At 44.5% G+C, this 22,084-nt stretch overlaps 1 protein-coding gene across 1 annotated transcript in view; it reads left to right on the top strand.

The window, feature by feature from the left end:
- The first annotated feature begins 3,151 nt into the window (after nt 1-3,151).
- The window catches only part of LOC109882879 (calcium/calmodulin-dependent 3',5'-cyclic nucleotide phosphodiesterase 1B), a 78,918-nt gene continuing 59,985 nt past the window's right edge, over nt 3,152-22,084 (top strand). Inside the window, exon 1 of the mRNA XM_031821394.1 lies at nt 3,152-3,553. Coding sequence (XP_031677254.1) covers nt 3,501-3,553 — 53 coding nt within the window. The 5' untranslated portion in view covers nt 3,152-3,500. The remainder of the gene's footprint in view (nt 3,554-22,084) is intronic.

Genomic DNA, 22,084 nt, shown 5'->3' with positions numbered 1-22,084 from the left:
GCCTGAGAAGCCTTGAGACACTGAGAAGCTTTGAGACACTGAGAAGCCTGAGAAGCCTTGGGACACTGAGAAGCCTGAGAAGCCTTGAGACACTGAGAAGCCTTGAGACACTGAGAAGCTTTGAGAAGCCTGAGAAGTCTGAGAAGCCTTGAGACACTGAGAAGCCTCAGAAGCCTTGAGCCACTGAGAAGCCTTGAGCCACTGAGAAGCCTTGAGACACTGAGAAGCCTGAGAAGCCTTGAGACACTGAGAAGCCTGAGAAGCCTTGAGACACTGAGAAGCCTGAGAAGCCTTGAGACACTGAGAAGCCTTGAGACACTGAGAAGCTTTGAGAAGCCTGAGAAGCCTGAGAAGCCTTGAGACACTGAGAAGCCTGAGAAGCCTTGAGACACTGAGAAGCCTTGAGACACTGAGAAGCCTTGAGACACTGAGAAGCCTTGAGACACTGAGAAGCTTTGAGACACTGAGAAGCCTCAGAAGCCTTGAGACACTGAGAAGCCTTGAGACACTGAGAAGCCTGAGAAGCCTTGAGACACTGAGAAGCCTGAGAAGCCTTGAGACACTGAGAAGCCTGAGAAGCCTTGAGACACTGAGAAACCTTGAGACACTGAGAAGCTTTGAGAAGCCTGAGAAGTCTGAGAAGCCTTGAGACACTGAGAAGCCTGAGAAGCCTTGAGCCACTGAGAAGCCTTGAGCCACTGAGAAGCCTTGAGACACTGAGAAGCCTGAGAAGCCTTGAGACACTGAGAAGCCTTGAGACACTGAGAAGCCTGAGAAGCCTTGAGACACTGAGAAGCCTTGAGACACTGAGAAGCTTTGAGAAGCCTGAGAAGTCTGAGAAGCCTTGAGACACTGAGAAGCCTGAGAAGCCTTGAGCCACTGAGAAGCCTTGAGACACTGAGAAGCCTTGAGACACTGAGAAGCCTGAGAAGCCTTGAGCCACTGAGAAGCCTTGAGACACTGAGAAGCTTTGAGACACTGAGAAGCCTGAGAAGCCTTGGGACACTGAGAAGCCTGAGAAGCCTTGAGACACTGAGAAGCCTTGAGACACTGAGAAGCTTGAGAAGCCTGAGAAGTCTGAGAAGCCTTGAGAGACTGAGAAGCCTCAGAAGCCTTGAGCCACTGAGAAGCCTTGAGCCACTGAGAAGCCTTGAGACACTGAGAAGCCTGAGAAGCCTTGAGACACTGAGAAGCCTGAGAAGCCTTGAGACACTGAGAAGCCTGAGAAGCCTTGAGACACTGAGAAGCCTTGAGACACTGAGAAGCTTTGAGAAGCCTGAGAAGCCTGAGAAGCCTTGAGACACTGAGAAGCCTGAGAAGCCTTGAGACACTGAGAAGCCTTGAGACACTGAGAAGCCTTGAGACACTGAGAAGCCTTGAGACACTGAGAAGCCTTGAGACACTGAGAAGCTTTGAGACACTGAGAAGCCTCAGAAGCCTTGAGACACTGAGAAGCCTTGAGACACTGAGAAGCCTGAGAAGCCTTGAGACACTGAGAAGCCTGAGAAGCCTTGAGACACTGAGAAGCCTGAGAAGCCTTGAGACACTGAGAAGCCTTGAGACACTGAGAAGCTTTGAGAAGCCTGAGAAGTCTTGAGCCACTGAGAAGCCTTGAGCCACTGAGAAGCCTTGAGACACTGAGAAGCCTGAGAAGCCTTGAGACACTGAGAAGCCTTGAGACACTGAGAAGCCTGAGAAGCCTTGAGACACTGAGAAGCCTTGAGACACTGAGAAGCTTTGAGAAGCCTGAGAAGTCTGAGAAGCCTTGAGACACTGAGAAGCCTGAGAAGCCTTGAGCCACTGAGAAGCCTTGAGACACTGAGAAGCCTTGAGACACTGAGAAGCCTGAGATGCCTTGGCTAACCAACACTGGGAGACTCCTCCCAATCTGCCATTTTTTTTTATCGCTACTCCTTCTACTAAAGTCATTTTATCCAGCGGGAAAATAAAGATGATTTTATTTAAAACTTTTGCCCTTTTGAGATGATTATTTCCCCGACCACACTGATGCCAACATTTTGAGACCCTGATGCCAACATGTAAATCATTTTTGGTTACATATCAAATGTATAATAAACAACTAATTGAAATTGCTTTTGAAACCTGTAAATCGACTTTGTTACTGTGTGTACTGTGTCTTTTTTTTCTGAGACACAACGTATGTCACAATGTCATTTCTCCAATAGAAAAAAAAAAGAAGCTTTTTAAAGTGATCGACTTGAGGAAATCAACCCTCAACATTAAATGCAGTCATGCACTGTGAATTGAAGAGGCATGTGAAGGAGCATGGGAGTGACCCAGCCACCAAGAAAGACAAGCAACCAGGGGGAAGACTGGATATTTCCCCGGTGACGTTGCCCGGTAGCTCTCACATCCCCCACAGCTATAAAATGAGGCTTCATTAATTGAAGAAATACGTGATGTATGAATGCCACAGCAGTACTCATGTTTAAAAACCATGAATTTAATTTATTTTCGGATCTTGGTAAATGACTAGAATCTCTTTGATTTGAAGATTCCACTATTATCCCTTTAAAGGACATTATTTCATTTAATTTTTAAATTTTACCTTTATTTAACTAGGCAAGTCAGTTAAGAACAAATTCTTATTTTCAATGACGGCCTAGGAACAAAACTATACTGAGTTTCAGCCTCCACACCTGGGATGTTGTTATGAGAAATGGGCAGAATTCAAAGAAACTGCTGTACTGTGTTGTAATGTAACATGAAGCCTCAGGTTATCGTTGTATGTTTTCATCTGACATGTATGGTTGATTATTTTTCTGGGTAATCGAATAGCAGTTTGAATTGTTGTGGGTGGCTTTGGAGGACAGTTTAAATTGGTTTATTTTGGTTTGGTCACTACAGGTCCTGTAGTGAGAAAGACTTTGGTCTGCTGCTCTGCCAATGCAGTGGAAAATTCTCATTGGGATTTAGAGTACACACACTGCCTTGAAAGCATAGCAGTCAACACCCCATCAGTGAAGTTGGCTCGGTTCTCTATTTTACTCTCTCTCTCCTTCCCCACCATCTCGCTCTCTCTCTCTCTCTCCCGCTCTCTCAACTCTCTCTCCTTCCCCCGTCTCTTTCTCTCGCGCTCTCTCTCTCTCCTTCCCCCCATCCCTCTCTCTCTCTCTCTCCCTCTCTCTAACCCTGCTTCCTTCACATAACTTACACACTTTGGCCTAGACCTATCACAGTTCAGTTAGGTCCCCCCAGATGGGTGCAAGCTACGCAGGCAGGGGTGTACTAGAAGTGTTTCTCGGGACAGAAGACTTTGGGTGGTTCCGTTGAACAGTAGGCTATCTGAGAGACTTTTTTACTATCTAGATATTTCAGGAGAGTGGACTCTCTCTCTCTCTCTCTCTCTCTCTGTGTGCTTTGTGTCACTACGCCTGAGCTCAGTGCTTAGGATTGTAAAGGACAGTACCATTGGGTTGTGCAGACAGTGTCAAACTGTGGGTCTGTAAGGGTATTACCTTACTGTGACTGTGGGGTGGATGGCTGAGCTGGTGAGAGTGAGGAAGAAACACCTCCAGATGCCTATCTCCAGGTAAGAGAAAGGAACTCTGGGAAATGGGAACAGGATGGGAGAAGTGGTAATGCATTTCCAAACTTCATTAAGAAGTGTAAACCTTTCCTGTTTTTGATAAGGTAGGATTTGGGAGGGTATTGTGACATGCTGAGGTTACTGTGTGTGCTGAGGTTACTGTGTGTGCTGAGGTTACTGTGACATGCTGAGATTACTGTGACATGCTGAGGTCACTGTGAAATGCTGAGGTTACTGTGTGTGCTGAGGTTACTGTGACATGCTGAGATTACTGTGACATGCTGAGGTTACTGTGTGTACTGAGGTTACTGTGTGTGCTGAGGTTACTGTGACATACTGAGGTTACTGTGACATGCTGAGGTTACAGTGGGTACTGAGGTTACTGTGTGTACTGAGGTTACTGTGTGTACTGAGGTTACTGTGTGTACTGAGGTTACTCTGTGTACTGAGGTTACTGTGTGTACTGAGGTTACTGTCTGTACTTAGGTTACTGTGTGTACTGAGGTTAATGTGTGTACTGAGGTTGCTGTGTGTACTGAGGTTACTGTGTGTACTGAGGTTACTGTGTGTACTGGGGTTACTGTGTGTACTGACCTTACTGTGTGTACTGAGCTTACTGTGTGTATTGAGCTTACTGTGTGTATTGAGCTTACTGTGACATTCTGAGGTTACTGTGACATGCTGAGGTTACTGTGACATGCTGAGGTTACTGTTACATGCTGAGGTTACTGTATGTATTGAGGTATCTGTGTGTACTGAGGTTAATGTGTGTACCTAGGTTACTGTGACATACTGAGGTTACTGTGACACACTGAGGTTACTGTTTTTACTGAGGTTACTGTGTGTACTGAGGTTACTGTGTGTACTGAGGTTACTGTGTGTACTGAGGTTACTGTGTGTGATGAGTTTACTGTGACATACTGAGGTTACTGTGACATGCTGAGGTTACTGTGTGTACTGAGGTTACTGTGTGTACTGAGGTTACTGTGTGCACTGAGGTTACTGTGTGTATTGAGGTTACTGTGTGTACTGAGGTTACAGTGTGTACTGAGGTTACTGTGTGTACTGACCTTACTGTGTGTACTGAGCTTAATGTGTGTATTGAGCTTACTGTGTGTATTGAGGTTACTGTGACATTATGAGGTTAATGTGACATTCTGAGGTTACTGTGACATGCTGAGGTTACTGTGACATGCTGAGGTTACTGTGACATTCTGAGGTTACTGTGACATGATGAGGTTACTGTGACATGCTGAGGTTACTGTGACATGCTGAGGTTACTGTGACATTCTGAGGTTACTGTGTGTACTGAGGTTACTGTGACCTACTGAGCTTACTGTGTGTACTGAGCTTACTGTGTGTACTGAGCTTACTGTGTGTACTGAGCTTACTGTGTGTACTGAGCTTACTGTGTGTACTGAGGTTACTGTGACATACCGAGGTTACTGTGACATATTGAGGTTACTGTGTGTACTGAGGTTACTGTGTGTACTGAGGTTACTGTGTTTACTGAGGTTACTGTGTATACTAAGGTTACTGTGTGTACTGGGGTTACTGTGACATACTGAGGTTACTGTGACATACTGAGGTTACTGCGTGTACTGAGGTTACTGTGACACACTGAGGTTACTGTGTGTACTGGGGTTACTGTGTGTACTGAGGTTACTGTGTGTACGGAGGTTACTGTGTGTACGGAGGTTACTGTGACATTCTGAGGTTACTGTGACATACTGAGGTTACTGTGACATACTGAGGTTACTGTGAAATTCTGACGTTACTGTGTGTGCTGAGGTTGCGGTGTGTCCTGAGGTTACGGTGTGTCCTGAGGTTACGGTGTGTCCTGAGCTTACTGTGTGTACTGAGCTTACTGTGTGTACTGAGCTTACTGTGTGTACTGAGCTTACTGTGTGTACTGAGCTTACTGTGACATTCTGAGGTTACTGTGACATGCTGAGGTTACTGTGTGTACTGAGGTTACTGTGTGTGCTGAGGTTATTGTGACATACTGAGGTTACTGTGACATGCTGAGGTTACTGTGTGTACTGAGGTTACTGTGTGTACTGAGGTTACTGTGTGCACTGAGGTTACTGTGTGTATTGAGGTTACTGTGTGTACTGAGGTTACAGTGTGTACTGAGGTTACTGTGTGTACTGACCTTACTGTGTGTACTGAGCTTAATGTGTGTATTGAGCTTACTGTGTGTATTGAGGTTACTGTGACATTATGAGGTTAATGTGACATTCTGAGGTTACTGTGGCATTCTGAGGTTACTGTGACATGCTGAGGTTACTGTGACATGCTGAGGTTACTGTGACATTCTGAGGTTACTGTGACATGCTGAGGTTACTGTGACATGCTGAGGTTACTGTGACATGCTGAGGTTACTGTGACATTCTGAGCTTACTGTGTGTACTGAGGTTACTGTGACCTACTGAGCTTACTGTGTGTACTGAGCTTACTGTGTGTACTGAGCTTACTGTGTGTACTGAGCTTACTGTGTGTACTGAGCTTACTGTGTGTACTGAGGTTACTGTGACATACCGAGGTTACTGTGACATATTGAGGTTACTGTGTGTACTGAGGTTACTGTGTGTACTGAGGTTACTGTGTGTACTGAGGTTACTGTGTATACTAAGGTTACTGTGTGTACTGGGGTTACTGTGACATACTGAGGTTACTGTGACATACTGAGGTTACTGCGTGTACTGAGGTTACTGTGACACACTGAGGTTACTGTGACATACTGAGGTTACTGTGACATACTGAGGTTACTGTGAAATTCTGACGTTACTGTGTGTGCTGAGGTTGCGGTGTGTCCTGAGGTTACGGTGTGTCCTGAGGTTACGGTGTGTCCTGAGCTTACTGTGTGTACTGAGCTTACTGTGTGTACTGAGCTTACTGTGTGTACTGAGCTTACTGTGTGTACTGAGCTTACTGTGACATTCTGAGGTTACTGTGACATGCTGAGGTTACTGTGTGTACTGAGGTTACTGTGTGTGCTGAGGTTACTGTGACATACTGAGGTTACTGTGACATGCTGAGGTTACTGTGACATTCTGAGGTTACTGTGACATGCTGAGGTTACTGTGACATGCTGAGGTTACTGTGACATGCTGAGGTTACTGTGACATGCTGAGGTTACTGTGACATGCTGAGGTTACTGTGACATTCTGAGGTTACTGTGTGTACTGAGGTTACTGTGTGTACTGAGCTTACTGTGTGTACTGAGCTTACTGTGTGTACTGAGCTTACTGTGTGTACTGAGCTTACTGTGTGTACTGGGGTTACTGTGACATACTGAGGTTACTGTTTTTACTGGGGTTACTGTGTGTACTGAGGTTACTGTGACATATTGAGGTTACTGTGTGTACCGAGGTTACTGTGACATATTGAGGTTACTGTGTGTACTGAGGTTACTGTGTGTACTGAGGTTACTGTGTATACTAAGGTTACTGTGACATACTGAGGTTACTGTGACATACTGAGGTTACTGTGAAATTCTGACGTTACTGTGTGTGCTGAGGTTACGGTGTGTCCTGAGGTTACGGTGTGTCCTGAGCTTACTGTGTGTACTGAGCTTACTGTGTGTACTGAGCTTACTGTGTGTACTGAGCTTACTGTGACATTCTGAGGTTACTGTGACATGCTGAGGTTACTGTGTGTACTGAGGTTACTGTGTGTGCTGAGGTTACTGTGACATACTGAGGTTACTGTGACATGCTGAGGTTACTGTGGGTACTGAGGTTACTGTGTGTATTGAGGTTACTGTGTGTATTGAGTTTACTGTGACACACTGTGGTTACTGTGTGTACTGAGGTTACTGTGTGTACTGAGGTTACTGTATTTACTGAGGTTATTGTATGTACTGAGGTTACTGTGTGTCTTGAGTTTACTGTGACACACTGTGGTTACTGTGTGTACTGAGGTTACTGTGTGTACTGAGGTTACTGTGTGTACTGAGGTTACTGTGTGTACTGAGGTTACTGTGACATACCGAGGTTACTGTGTGTACTGAGGTTACTGTGTGTACTGAGGTTACTGTGTGTCTTGAGTTTACTGTGACACACTGTGGTTACTGTGTGTACTGAGGTTACTGTGTGTACTGAGGTTACTGTGTGTACTGAGGTTACTGTGTGTACTGAGGTTACTGTGTGTACTGAGGTTACTGTGTGTACTGAGGTTACTGTGACATACCGAGGTTACTGTGACATTTTTATTTATTTTTTATTTCACCTTTATTTAACCAGGTAGGCTAGTTGAGAACACCTTTATTTAACCAGGTAGGCTAGTTGAGAACAAGTTCTCATTTGCAACTGCGACCTGGCCAAGATAAAGCATAGCAGTGTGAGCATACAACAAAGAGTTACACATGGAGTAAACAATTAACAAGTCAATAACACAGTAGAAAACAAAGGGGGGGTCTATATACAATGTGTGCAAAAGGCATGAGGAGGTAGGCAAATAATTACAATTTTGCAGATTAACACTGGAGTGATAAATGATCAGATGGTCATGTACAGGTAGAGATATTGGTGTGCAGAAGAGCAGAAAAGTAAATAAATAAAAAAAAGTATGGGGATGAGGTAGGTAAAAAGGGTGGGCTATTTACCAATAGACTATGTACAGCTGCAGCGATCGGTTAGCTGCTCAGATAGCTGATGTTTGAAGTTGGTGAGGGAGATAAAAGTCTCCAACTTCAGCGATTTTTGCAATTCGTTCCAGTCACAGGCAGCAGAGTACTGGAACGAAAGGCGGCCAAATGAGGTGTTGGCTTTAGGGATGATCAGTGAGATACACCTGCTGGAGCGCGTGCTACGGATGGGTGTTGCCATCGTGACCAGTGAGCTGAGATAAGGCGGAGCTTTACCTAGCATAGACTTGTAGATGACCTGGAGCCAGTGGGTCTGGCGACGAATATGTAGCGAGGGCCAGCCGACTAGAGCATACAAGTCGCAGTGGTGGGTGGTATAAGGTGCTTTAGTGACAAAACGGATGGCACTGTGATAGACTGCATCCAGTTTGCTGAGTAGAGTGTTGGAAGCCATTTTGTAGATGACATCGCCGAAGTCGAGGATCGGTAGGATAGTCAGTTTTACTAGGGTAAGCTTGGCGGCGTGAGTGAAGGAGGCTTTGTTGCGGAATAGAAAGCCGACTCTTGATTTGATTTTCGATTGGAGATGTTTGATATGAGTCTGGAAGGAGAGTTTGCAGTCTAGCCAGACACCTAGGTACTTATAAGACGTCCACATATTCTAGGTCGGAACCATCCAGGGTGGTGATGCTAGTCGGGCATGCAGGTGCAGGCAGCGACCGGTTGAAAAGCATGCATTTGGTTTTACTAGCGTTTAAGAGCAGTTGGAGGCCACGGAAGGAGTGTTGTATGGCATTGAAGCTTGTTTGGAGGTTAGATAGCACAGTGTCCAAAGACGGGCCGAAAGTATATAGAATGGTGTCGTCTGCGTAGAGGTGGATCAGGGAATCGCCCGCAGCAAGAGCAACATCATTGATATACACAGAGAAAAGAGTCGGCCCGAGAATTGAACCCTGTGGCACCCCCATAGAGACTGCCAGAGGACCGGACAGCATGCCCTCCGATTTGACACACTGAACTCTGTCTGCAAAGTAATTGGTGAACCAGGCAAGGCAGTCATCCGAAAAAACCGAGGCTACTGAGTCTGCCGATAAGAATATGGTGATTGACAGAGTCGAAAGCCTTGGCAAGGTCGATGAAGATGGCTGCACAGTACTGTCTTTTATCGATGGCGGTTATGATATCGTTTAGTACCTTGATTGTGGCTGAGGTGCACCCATGACCGGCTCGGAAACCAGATTGCACAGCGGAGAAGGTACGGTGGGATTCGAGATGGTCAGTGACCTGTTTGTTGACTTGGCTTTCGAAGACCATACTGCGGTTACTGTGTGTACTGAGGTTATTGTATGTGCTTAGGTTACTGTGTCTATTGAGGTTATTGTGACACACTGTGGTTACTGTGTGTATTGAGGTTACTGTGTGTACTGAGGTTACTGTGTGTACTGAGGTTACTGTGTGTATTGAGGTTACTGTGTGTACTGAGGTTACTGTGTGTACTGAGGTTACTGTGTGTATTGAGGTTACTGTGTGTACTGAGGTTACTGTGTGTACTGAGGTTACTGTGTGTATTGAGGTTACTGTGTGTATTGAGGTTATTGTGACACACTGTGGTTACTGTGTGTATTGAGGTTACTGTGTGTACTGAGGTTACTGTGTGTACTGAGGTTACTGTGTGTACTGAGGTTACTGTGTGTACTGAGGTTACTGTGTGTACTGAGGTTACTGTGTGTACTGAGGTTACTGTGTGTGCTGAGGTTACTGTGTGTACTGAGGTTACTGTGTGTACTGAGGTTACTGTGTGTATTGAGGTTACTGTGTGTACTGAGGTTACTGTGTGTACTGAGGTTACTGTGTGTACTGAGGTTACTGTGTGTACTGAGGTTACTGTGTGTACTGAGGTTAATGTGTGTACTGAGGCTACTGTGACATACTGAGGTTACTGTGTGTACTGAGGTTACTGTGTGTACTGAGGTTACTGTGACATTCTGAGGTTACTGTGACATTCTGAGGTTACTTTGACATGCTGAGGTTACTGTGACATGCTGAGGTTACTGTGACATTCTGAGGTTACTGTGACATACTGAGGTTACTGTGACATTCTGAGGTTACTGTGACATGCTGAGGTTACTGTGACATGCTGAGGTTACTGTATGTATTGAGGTATCTGTGTGTACTGAGGTTAATGGGACATACTGTGTGTACTGAGGTTACTGTGTGTACCTAGGTTACTGTGACATACTGAGGTTACTGTGACATACTGAGGTTACTGTGACATACTGAGGTTACTGTGTGTATTGAGGTTACTGTGTGTACTGAGGCTACTGTGACATACTGAGGTTACTGTGTGTACTGAGCTTACTGTGTGTACTGAGCTTACTGTGTGTACTGAGGTTACTGTGACATTCTGAGGTAACTATGACATTCTGAGGTTACTTTGACATGCTGAGGTTACTGTGACATGCTGAGGTTACTGTGACATTCTGAGGTTACTGTGACATACTGAGGTTACTGTGACATTCTGAGGTTACTGTGACATGCTGAGGTTACTGTGTGTACTGAGGTTACTGTGTGTACTGAGGTTAATGTGTGTACTGAGGCTAATGTGACATACTGAGGTTACTGTGTGTACTGAGCTTACTGTGTGTACTGAGGTTACTGTGACATTCTGAGGTTACTGTGACATTCTGAGGTTACTTTGACATGCTGAGGTTACTGTGACATGCTGAGGTTACTGTGACATTCTGAGGTTATTGTGACATACTGAGGTTACTGTGACATTCTGAGGTTACTGTGACATGCTGAGGTTACTGTGACATGCTGAGGTTACTGTGACATGCTGAGGTTACTGTATGTATTGAGGTATCTGTGTGTACTGAGGTTAATGGGACATACTGTGTGTACTGAGGTTACTGTGTGTACCTAGGTTACTGTGACATACTGAGGTTACTGTGACATACTGAGGTTACTGTTTTTACTGAGGTTACTGTGTGTATTGAGGTTACTGTGTGTACTGAGGCTACTGTGACATACTGAGGTTACTGTGTGTACTGAGCTTACTGTGTGTACTGAGCTTACTGTGTGTACTGAGGTTACTGTGACATTCTGAGGTTACTGTGACATTCTGAGGTTACTTTGACATGCTGAGGTTACTGTGACATGCTGAGGTTACTGTGACATTCTGAGGTTACTGTGACATACTGAGGTTACTGTGACATTCTGAGGTTACTGTGACATGCTGAGGTTACTGTGACATGCTGAGGTTACTGTGACATGCTGAGGTTACTGTGACATGCTGAGGTTACTGTATGTATTGAGGTATCTGTGTGTACTGAGGTTAATGGGACATACTGTGTGTACTGAGGTTACTGTGTGTACCTAGGTTACTGTGACATACTGAGGTTACTGTGACATACTGAGGTTACTGTTTTTACTGAGGTTACTGTGTGTACTGAGGTTACTGTGACATACTGAGGTTACTGTGTGTACTGAGGTTACTGTGACATGCTGAGGTTACTGTGTGTACTGAGGTTACTGTGTGTACTGAGGTTACTGTGTGTACTGAGGTTACTGTGTGTACTGAGGTTACTGTGTGTACTGCGGTTACTGTGTGTTTTGAGGTTACTGTGTGTATTGAGGTTACTGTGTGTACCTAGGCTACGGTGACATACTGAGGTTACTGTGTGTACTGAGGTTACTGTGTGTACTGACCTTACTGTGTGTACTGAGCTTACTGTGTGTATTGAGCTTACTGTGTGTATTGATGTTACTGTGACATTCTGAGGTTAATGTGACATTCTGAGGTTACTGTGGCATTCTGAGGATACTGTGACATGCTGAGGTTACTGTGACATGCTGAGGTTACTGTGACATTCTGAGGTTACTGTGACATGCTGAGGTTACTGTGACATGCTGAGGTTACTGTGACATGCTGAGGTTACTGGGACATTCTGAGGTTACTGTGTGTACTGAGGTTACTGTGACCTACTGAGCTTACTGTGTGTACTGAGCTTACTGTGTGTACTGAGCTTACTGTGTGTACTGAGGTTACTGTGTGTACTGAGGTGACTGTGTGTACTAAGGTTACTGTGTGTGCTAAGGTTACTGTGTGTACTGGGGTTACTGTGGGTACTGAGGTTACTGTGGGTACTGAGGTTACTGTGACATACTGAGGTTACTGTGACATAGTGAGGTTACTGTTTTTACTGGGGTTACTGTGTGTACTGAGGTTACTGTATGTATTGAGGTATCTGTGTGTACTGAGGTTAATGGGACATACTGTGTGTACTGAGGTTACTGTGTGTACCTAGGTTACTGTGACATACTGAGTTTACTGTGTGTACTGAGGTTACTGTGACATGCTGAGGTTACTGTGTGTACTGAGGTTACTGTGTGTACTGAGGTTACTGTGTGTGATGAGGTTACTGTGACATGCTGAGGTTACTGTGACATTCTGAGGTTACTGTGTGTACCGAGGTTACTGTGACCTACTGAGCTTACTGTGTGTACTGAGCTTACTGTGTGTACTGAGGTTACTGTGTGTACTGAGGTTACTGTGTGTACTGAGGTTACTGTGTGTACTAAGGTTACTGTGTGTGCTAAGGTTACTGTGTGTACTGGGGTTACTGTGGGTACTGAGGTTACTGTGGGTACTGAGGTTACTGTGACATACTGAGGTTACTGTGACATAGTGAGGTTACTGTTTTTACTGGGGTTACTGTGTGTACTGAGGTTACTGTATGTATTGAGGTATCTGTGTGTACTGAGGTTAATGGGACATACTGTGTGTACTGAGGTTACTGTGTGTACTGAGGTTACTGTGACATGCTGAGGTTACTGTGTGTACTGAGGTTACTGTGTGTACTGAGGTTACTGTGTGTACTGAGGTTACTGTGTGTACTGAGGTTACTGTGTGTATTGAGGTTACTGTGTGTACTGAGGTTACTGTGTGTACTGAGGCTACGGTGACATACTGAGGTTACTGTGTGTACTGAGGTTACTGTGTGTACTGACCTTACTGTGTGTACTGAGCTTACTGTGTGTATTGAGCTTACTGTGTGTATTGAGGTTACTGTGACATTCTGAGGTTAATGCGACATTCTGAGGTTACTGTGGCATTCTGAGGTTACTGTGACATGCTGAGGTTACTGTGACATGCTGAGATTACTGTGACATTCTGAGGTTACTGTGACATGCTGAGGTTACTGTGACATGCTGAGGTTACTGTGACATGCTGAGGTTACTGTGACATGCTGAGGTTACTGTGACATTCTGAGGTTACTATGTGTACTGAGGTTATTGTGACCTACTGAGCTTACTGTGTGTACTGAGCTTACTGTGTGTACTGAGCTTACTGTGTGTACTGAGCTTACTGTGTGTACTGAGGTTACTGTGTGTCCTGAGGTTACTGTGTGTACTGAGGTTACTGTGTGTACTGAGCTTACTGTTTTTACTGAGGTTACCGTGTGTACCGAGGTTACTGTGACATACCGAGGTTACTGTGACATACTGAGGTTACTGTGTGTACTGAGGTTACTGTGTGTACTGAGGTTACTGTGTGTACTGAGGTTACTGTGTGTACTGAGGTTACTGTGTGTACTGGGGTTACTGTGACATACTGAGGTTACTATGACATACTGAGGTTACTGCGTGTACTAGGGTTACTGTGTGTACTGAGGTTACTGTGTGTACTGAGGTTAATGTGTGTACTGAGGTTACTGTGTGTACTGAGGTTACTGTGTGTACTGAGGTTACTGTGACATTCTGAGGTTACTGTGACATTCTGAGGTTACTTTGACATGCTGAGGTTACTGTGACATGCTGAGGTTACTGTGACATTCTGAGGTTACTGTGACATACTGAGGTTACTGTGACATTCTGAGGTTACTGTGACATGCTGAGGTTACTGTATGTATTGAGGTATCTGTGTGTACTGAGGTTAATGGGACATACTGTGTGTACTGAGGTTACTGTGTGTACCTAGGTTACTGTGACATACTGAGGTTACTGTGACATACTGAGGTTACTGTTTTTACTGAGGTTACTGTGTGTATTGAGGTTACTGTGTGTACTGAGGCTACTGTGACATACTGAGGTTACTGTGTGTACTGAGCTTACTGTGTGTACTGAGCTTACTGTGTGTACTGAGGTTACTGTGACATTCTGAGGTAACTATGACATTCTGAGGTTACTTTGACATGCTGAGGTTACTGTGACATGCTGAGGTTACTGTGACATTCTGAGGTTACTGTGACATACTGAGGTTACTGTGACATTCTGAGGTTAATGTGACATGCTGAGGTTACTGTGTGTACTGAGGTTACTGTGTGTACTGAGGTTAATGTGTGTACTGAGGCTACTGTGACATACTGAGGTTACTGTGTGTACTGAGCTTACTGTGTGTACTGAGCTTACTGTGTGTACTGAGGTTACTGTGACATTCTGAGGTTACTGTGACATTCTGAGGTTACTTTGACATGCTGAGGTTACTGTGACATGCTGAGGTTACTGTGACATTCTGAGGTTATTGTGACATACTGAGGTTACTGTGACATTCTGAGGTTACTGTGACATGCTGAGGTTACTGTGACATGCTGAGGTTACTGTGACATGCTGAGGTTACTGTATGTATTGAGGTATCTGTGTGTACTGAGGTTAATGGGACATACTGTGTGTACTGAGGTTACTGTGTGTACCTAGGTTACTGTGACATACTGAGGTTACTGTGACATAGTGAGGTTACTGTTTTTACTGGGGTTACTGTGTGTACTGAGGTTACTGTATGTATTGAGGTATCTGTGTGTACTGAGGTTAATGGGACATACTGTGTGTACTGAGGTTACTGTGTGTACCTAGGTTACTGTGACATACTGAGGTTACTGTGTGTACTGAGGTTACTGTGACATGCTGAGGTTACTGTGTGTACTGAGGTTACTGTGTGTACTGAGGTTACTGTGTGTGATGAGGTTACTGTGACATGCTGAGGTTACTGTGACATTCTGAGGTTACTGTGTGTACCGAGGTTACTGTGACCTACTGAGCTTACTGTGTGTACTGAGCTTACTGTGTGTACTGAGGTTACTGTGTGTACTGAGGTTACTGTGTGTACTGAGGTTACTGTGTGTACTAAGGTTACTGTGTGTGCTAAGGTTACTGTGTGTACTGGGGTTACTGTGGGTACTGAGGTTACTGTGGGTACTGAGGTTACTGTGACATACTGAGGTTACTGTGACATAGTGAGGTTACTGTTTTTACTGGGGTTACTGTGTGTACTGAGGTTACTGTATGTATTGAGGTATCTGTGTGTACTGAGGTTAATGGGACATACTGTGTGTACTGAGGTTACTGTGTGTACTGAGGTTACTGTGACATGCTGAGGTTACTGTGTGTACTGAGGTTACTGTGTGTACTGAGGTTACTGTGTGTACTGAGGTTACTGTGTGTACTGAGGTTACTGTGTGTATTGAGGTTACTGTGTGTACTGAGGTTACTGTGTGTACTGAGGCTACGGTGACATACTGAGGTTACTGTGTGTACTGAGGTTACTGTGTGTACTGACCTTACTGTGTGTACTGAGCTTACTGTGTGTATTGAGCTTACTGTGTGTATTGAGGTTACTGTGACATTCTGAGGTTAATGCGACATTCTGAGGTTACTGTGGCATTCTGAGGTTACTGTGACATGCTGAGGTTACTGTGACATGCTGAGATTACTGTGACATTCTGAGGTTACTGTGACATGCTGAGGTTACTGTGACATGCTGAGGTTACTGTGACATGCTGAGGTTACTGTGACATGCTGAGGTTACTGTGACATTCTGAGGTTACTATGTGTACTGAGGTTATTGTGACCTACTGAGCTTACTGTGTGTACTGAGCTTACTGTGTGTACTGAGCTTACTGTGTGTACTGAGCTTACTGTGTGTACTGAGGTTACTGTGTGTCCTGAGGTTACTGTGTGTACTGAGGTTACTGTGTGTACTGAGCTTACTGTTTTTACTGAGGTTACCGTGTGTACCGAGGTTACTGTGACATACCGAGGTTACTGTGACATACTGAGGTTACTGTGTGTACTGAGGTTACTGTGTGTACTGAGGTTACTGTGTGTACTGAGGTTACTGTGTGTACTGAGGTTACTGTGTGTACTGGGGTTACTGTGACATACTGAGGTTACTATGACATACTGAGGTTACTGCGTGTACTAGGGTTACTGTGTGTACTGAGGTTACTGTGTGTACTGAGGTTAATGTGTGTACTGAGGTTACTGTGTGTACTGAGGTTACTGTGTGTACTGAGGTTACTGTGACATTCTGAGGTTACTGTGACATTCTGAGGTTACTTTGACATGCTGAGGTTACTGTGACATGCTGAGGTTACTGTGACATTCTGAGGTTACTGTAACATACTGAGGTTACTGTGACATTCTGAGGTTACTGTGACATGCTGAGGTTACTGTATGTATTGAGGTATCTGTGTGTACTGAGGTTAATGGGACATACTGTGTGTACTGAGGTTACTGTGTGTACCTAGGTTACTGTGACATACTGAGGTTACTGTGACATACTGAGGTTACTGTTTTTACTGAGGTTACTGTGTGTATTGAGGTTACTGTGTGTACTGAGGCTACTGTGACATACTGAGGTTACTGTGTGTACTGAGCTTACTGTGTGTACTGAGCTTACTGTGTGTACTGAGGTTACTGTGACATTCTGAGGTAACTATGACATTCTGAGGTTACTTTGACATGCTGAGGTTACTGTGACATGCTGAGGTTACTGTGACATTCTGAGGTTACTGTGACATACTGAGGTTACTGTGACATTCTGAGGTTAATGTGACATGCTGAGGTTACTGTGTGTACTGAGGTTACTGTGTGTACTGAGGTTAATGTGTGTACTGAGGCTACTGTGACATACTGAGGTTACTGTGTGTACTGAGCTTACTGTGTGTACTGAGCTTACTGTGTGTACTGAGGTTACTGTGACATTCTGAGGTTACTGTGACATTCTGAGGTTACTTTGACATGCTGAGGTTACTGTGACATGCTGAGGTTACTGTGACATTCTGAGGTTATTGTGACATACTGAGGTTACTGTGACATTCTGAGGTTACTGTGACATGCTGAGGTTACTGTGACATGCTGAGGTTACTGTGACATGCTGAGGTTACTGTATGTATTGAGGTATCTGTGTGTACTGAGGTTAATGGGACATACTGTGTGTACTGAGGTTACTGTGTGTACCTAGGTTACTGTGACATACTGAGGTTACTGTGACATACTGAGGTTACTGTTTTTACTGAGGTTACTGTGTGTATTGAGGTTACTGTGTGTACTGAGGCTACTGTGACATACTGAGGTTACTGTGTGTACTGAGCTTACTGTGTGTACTGAGCTTACTGTGTGTACTGAGGTTACTGTGACATTCTGAGGTTACTGTGACATTCTGAGGTTACTTTGACATGCTGAGGTTACTGTGACATGCTGAGGTTACTGTGACATTCTGAGGTTACTGTGACATACTGAGGTTACTGTGACATTCTGAGGTTACTGTGACATGCTGAGGTTACTGTGACATGCTGAGGTTACTGTGACATGCTGAGGTTACTGTGACATGCTGAGGTTACTGTATGTATTGAGGTATCTGTGTGTACTGAGGTTAATGGGACATACTGTGTGTACTGAGGTTACTGTGTGTACCTAGGTTACTGTGACATACTGAGGTTACTGTGACATACTGAGGTTACTGTTTTTACTGAGGTTACTGTGTGTACTGAGGTTACTGTGACATACTGAGGTTACTGTGTGTACTGAGGTTACTGTGACATGCTGAGGTTACTGTGTGTACTGAGGTTACTGTGTGTACTGAGGTTACTGTGTGTACTGAGGTTACTGTGTGTACTGCGGTTACTGTGTGTATTGAGGTTACTGTGTGTACTGAGGTTACTGTGTGTACTGAGGCTACGGTGACATACTGAGGTTACTGTGTGTACTGAGGTTACTGTGTGTACTGACCTTACTGTGTGTACTGAGCTTACTGTGTGTATTGAGCTTACTGTGTGTATTGATGTTACTGTGACATTCTGAGGTTAATGTGACATTCTGAGATTACTGTGGCATTCTGAGGATACTGTGACATGCTGAGGTTACTGTGACATGCTGAGGTTACTGTGACATTCTGAGGTTACTGTGACATGCTGAGGTTACTGTGACATGCTGAGGTTACTGTGACATGCTGAGGTTACTGTGACATTCTGAGGTTACTGTGTGTACTGAGGTTACTGTGACCTACTGAGCTTACTGTGTGTACTGAGCTTACTGTGTGTACTGAGCTTACTGTGTGTACTGAGGTTACTGTGTGTACTGAGGTTACTGTGTGTACTAAGGTTACTGTGTGTGCTAAGGTTACTGTGTGTACTGGGGTTACTGTGGGTACTGAGGTTACTGTGGGTACTGAGGTTACTGTGACATACTGAGGTTACTGTGACATAGTGAGGTTACTGTTTTTACTGGGGTTACTGTGTGTACTGAGGTTACTGTATGTATTGAGGTATCTGTGTGTACTGAGGTTAATGGGACATACTGTGTGTACTGAGGTTACTGTGTGTACCTAGGTTACTGTGACATACTGAGGTTACTGTGTGTACTGAGGTTACTGTGACATGCTGAGGTTACTGTGTGTACTGAGGTTACTGTGTGTACTGAGGTTACTGTGTGTGATGAGGTTACTGTGACATGCTGAGTTTACTGTGACATTCTGAGGTTACTGTGTGTACCGAGGTTACTGTGACCTACTGAGCTTACTGTGTGTACTGAGCTTACTGTGTGTACTGAGGTTACTGTGTGTACTGAGGTATCTGTGTGTACTGAGGTTAATGGGACATACTGTGTGTACTGAGGTTACTGTGTGTACCTAGGTTACTGTGACATACTGAGGTTACTGTGTGTACTGAGGTTACTGTGACATGCTGAGGTTACTGTGTGTACTGAGGTTACTGTGTGTACTGAGGTTACTGTGTGTGATGAGGTTACTGTGACATGCTGAGGTTACTGTGACATTCTGAGGTTACTGTTTGTACCGAGGTTACTGTGACCTACTGAGCTTACTGTGTGTACTGAGCTTACTGTGTGTACTGAGGTTACTGTGTGTACTGAGGTTACTGTGTGTACTGAGGTTACTGTGTGTACTAAGGTTACTGTGTGTGCTAAGGTTACTGTGTGTACTGGGGTTACTGTGGGTACTGAGGTTACTGTGGGTACTGAGGTTACTGTGACATACTGAGGTTACTGTGACATAGTGAGGTTACTGTTTTTACTGGGGTTACTGTGTGTACTGAGGTTACTGTATGTATTGAGGTATCTGTGTGTACTGAGGTTAATGGGACATACTGTGTGTACTGAGGTTACTGTGTGTACTGAGGTTACTGTGACATGCTGAGGTTACTGTGTGTACTGAGGTTACTGTGTGTACTGAGGTTACTGTGTGTACTGAGGTTACTGTGTGTACTGAGGTTACTGTGTGTATTGAGGTTACTGTGTGTACTGAGGTTACTGTGTATACTGAGGCTACGGTGACATACTGAGGTTACTGTGTGTACTGAGGTTACTGTGTGTACTGACCTTACTGTGTGTACTGAGCTTACTGTGTGTATTGAGCTTACTGTGTGTATTGAGGTTACTGTGACATTCTGAGGTTAATGCGACATTCTGAGGTTACTGTGGCATTCTGAGGTTACTGTGACATGCTGAGGTTACTGTGACATGCTGAGATTACTGTGACATTCTGAGGTTACTGTGACATGCTGAGGTTACTGTGACATGCTGAGGTTACTGTGACATGCTGAGGTTACTGTGACATGCTGAGGTTACTGTGACATTCTGAGGTTACTATGTGTACTGAGGTTATTGTGACCTACTGAGCTTACTGTGTGTACTGAGCTTACTGTGTGTACTGAGCTTACTGTGTGTACTGAGCTTACTGTGTGTACTGAGGTTACTGTGTGTCCTGAGGTTACTGTGTGTACTGAGGTTACTGTGTGTACTGAGCTTACTGTTTTTACTGAGGTTACCGTGTGTACTGAGGTTACTGTGACATACCGAGGTTACTGTGACATACTGAGGTTACTGTGTGTACTGAGGTTACTGTGTGTACTGAGGTTACTGTGTGTACTGAGGTTACTGTGTGTACTGAGGTTACTGTGTGTACTGGGGTTACTGTGACATACTGAGGTTACTATGACATACTGAGGTTACTGCGTGTACTAGGGTTACTGTGTGTACTGAGGTTACTGTGTGTACTGAGGTTACTGTGACATTCTGAGTTTACTGTGACATACTGAGGTTACTGTGACATACTGAGGTTACTGTGACATGCTGAGGTTACTGTGTGTACTGAGGTTACTGTGTGTACTGAGGTTACTGTGTGTACTGAGATTATTGTATGTACTGAGGTTACTGTGTGTATTGAGGTTACTGTGACACACTGTGGTTACTGTGTGTACCGAGGTTACTGTGTATACTGAGATTACTGTGTGTACTGAGGTTACTGTGACACATAGGTTACTGTGTGTACTGAGGTTTCTGTGTGTACTGAGGTTAATGTGTGTACTGAGGTTACTGTGTGTACTGAAGTTACTGTGACATTCTGAGTTTACTGTGACATACTGAGGTTACTGTGACATACTGAGGTTACTGTGACATGCTGAGGTTACTGTGTGTACTGAGGTTACTGTGTGTACTGAGGTTACTGTGTGTACTGAGCTTACTGTGTGTACTGAGCTTACTGTGTGTATTGAGGTTACTGTGTGTATTGAGGTTACTGTGACACACTGTGGTTACTGTGTGTACTGAGGTTACTGTGTGTACTGAGGTTACTGTGTGTACTGAGGTTACTGTGACACACTGAGGTTACTGTGCGTACTGAGGTTACTGTGTGTACTGAGGTTACTGTGACATGCTGAGGTTACTGTGTGTACTGAGGTTACTGTGTGTACTGAGGTTACTGTGTGTACTGAGGTTACTGTGTGTACTGCGGTTACTGTGTGTATTGAGGTTACTGTGTGTACTGAGGTTACTGTGTGTACTGAGGCTACGGTGACATACTGAGGTTACTGTGTGTACTGAGGTTACTGTGTGTACTGAGCTTACTGTGTGTATTGAGCTTACTGTGTGTATTGATGTTACTGTGACATTCTGAGGTTAATGTGACATTCTGAGGTTACTGTGGCATTCTGAGGATACTGTGACATGCTGAGGTTACTGTGACATGCTGAGGTTACTGTGACATTCTGAGGTTACTGTGACATGCTGAGGTTACTGTGACATGCTGAGGTTACTGTGACATGCTGAGGTTACTGTGACTTTCTGAGGTTACTGTGTGTACTGAGGTTACTGTGACCTACTGAGCTTACTGTGTGTACTGAGCTTACTGTGTGTACTGAGCTTACTGTGTGTACTGAGGTTACTGTGTGTACTGAGGTTACTGTGTGTACTAAGGTTACTGTGTGTGCTAAGGTTACTGTGTGTACTGGGGTTACTGTGGGTACTGAGGTTACTGTGGGTACTGAGGTTACTGTGACATACTGAGGTTACTGTGACATAGTGAGGTTACTGTTTTTACTGGGGTTACTGTGTGTACTGAGGTTACTGTATGTATTGAGGTATCTGTGTGTACTGAGGTTAATGGGACATACTGTGTGTACTGAGGTTACTGTGTGTACCTAGGTTACTGTGACATACTGAGGTTACTGTGTGTACTGAGGTTACTGTGACATGCTGAGGTTACTGTGTGTACTGAGGTTACTGTGTGTACTGAGGTTACTGTGTGTGATGAGGTTACTGTGACATGCTGAGGTTACTGTGACATTCTGAGGTTACTGTGTGTACCGAGGTTACTGTGACCTACTGAGCTTACTGTGTGTACTGAGCTTACTGTGTGTACTGAGGTTACT

This window comes from Oncorhynchus kisutch, linkage group LG1 (assembly GCF_002021735.2).
Source record: "Oncorhynchus kisutch isolate 150728-3 linkage group LG1, Okis_V2, whole genome shotgun sequence".
In the NCBI taxonomy this organism is placed as follows: Eukaryota; Metazoa; Chordata; class Actinopteri; order Salmoniformes; family Salmonidae; genus Oncorhynchus; species Oncorhynchus kisutch.
The sequence above is the reverse complement of the archived record's forward strand: the minus strand, read 5'-3'. Positions and strand labels throughout refer to the sequence as shown.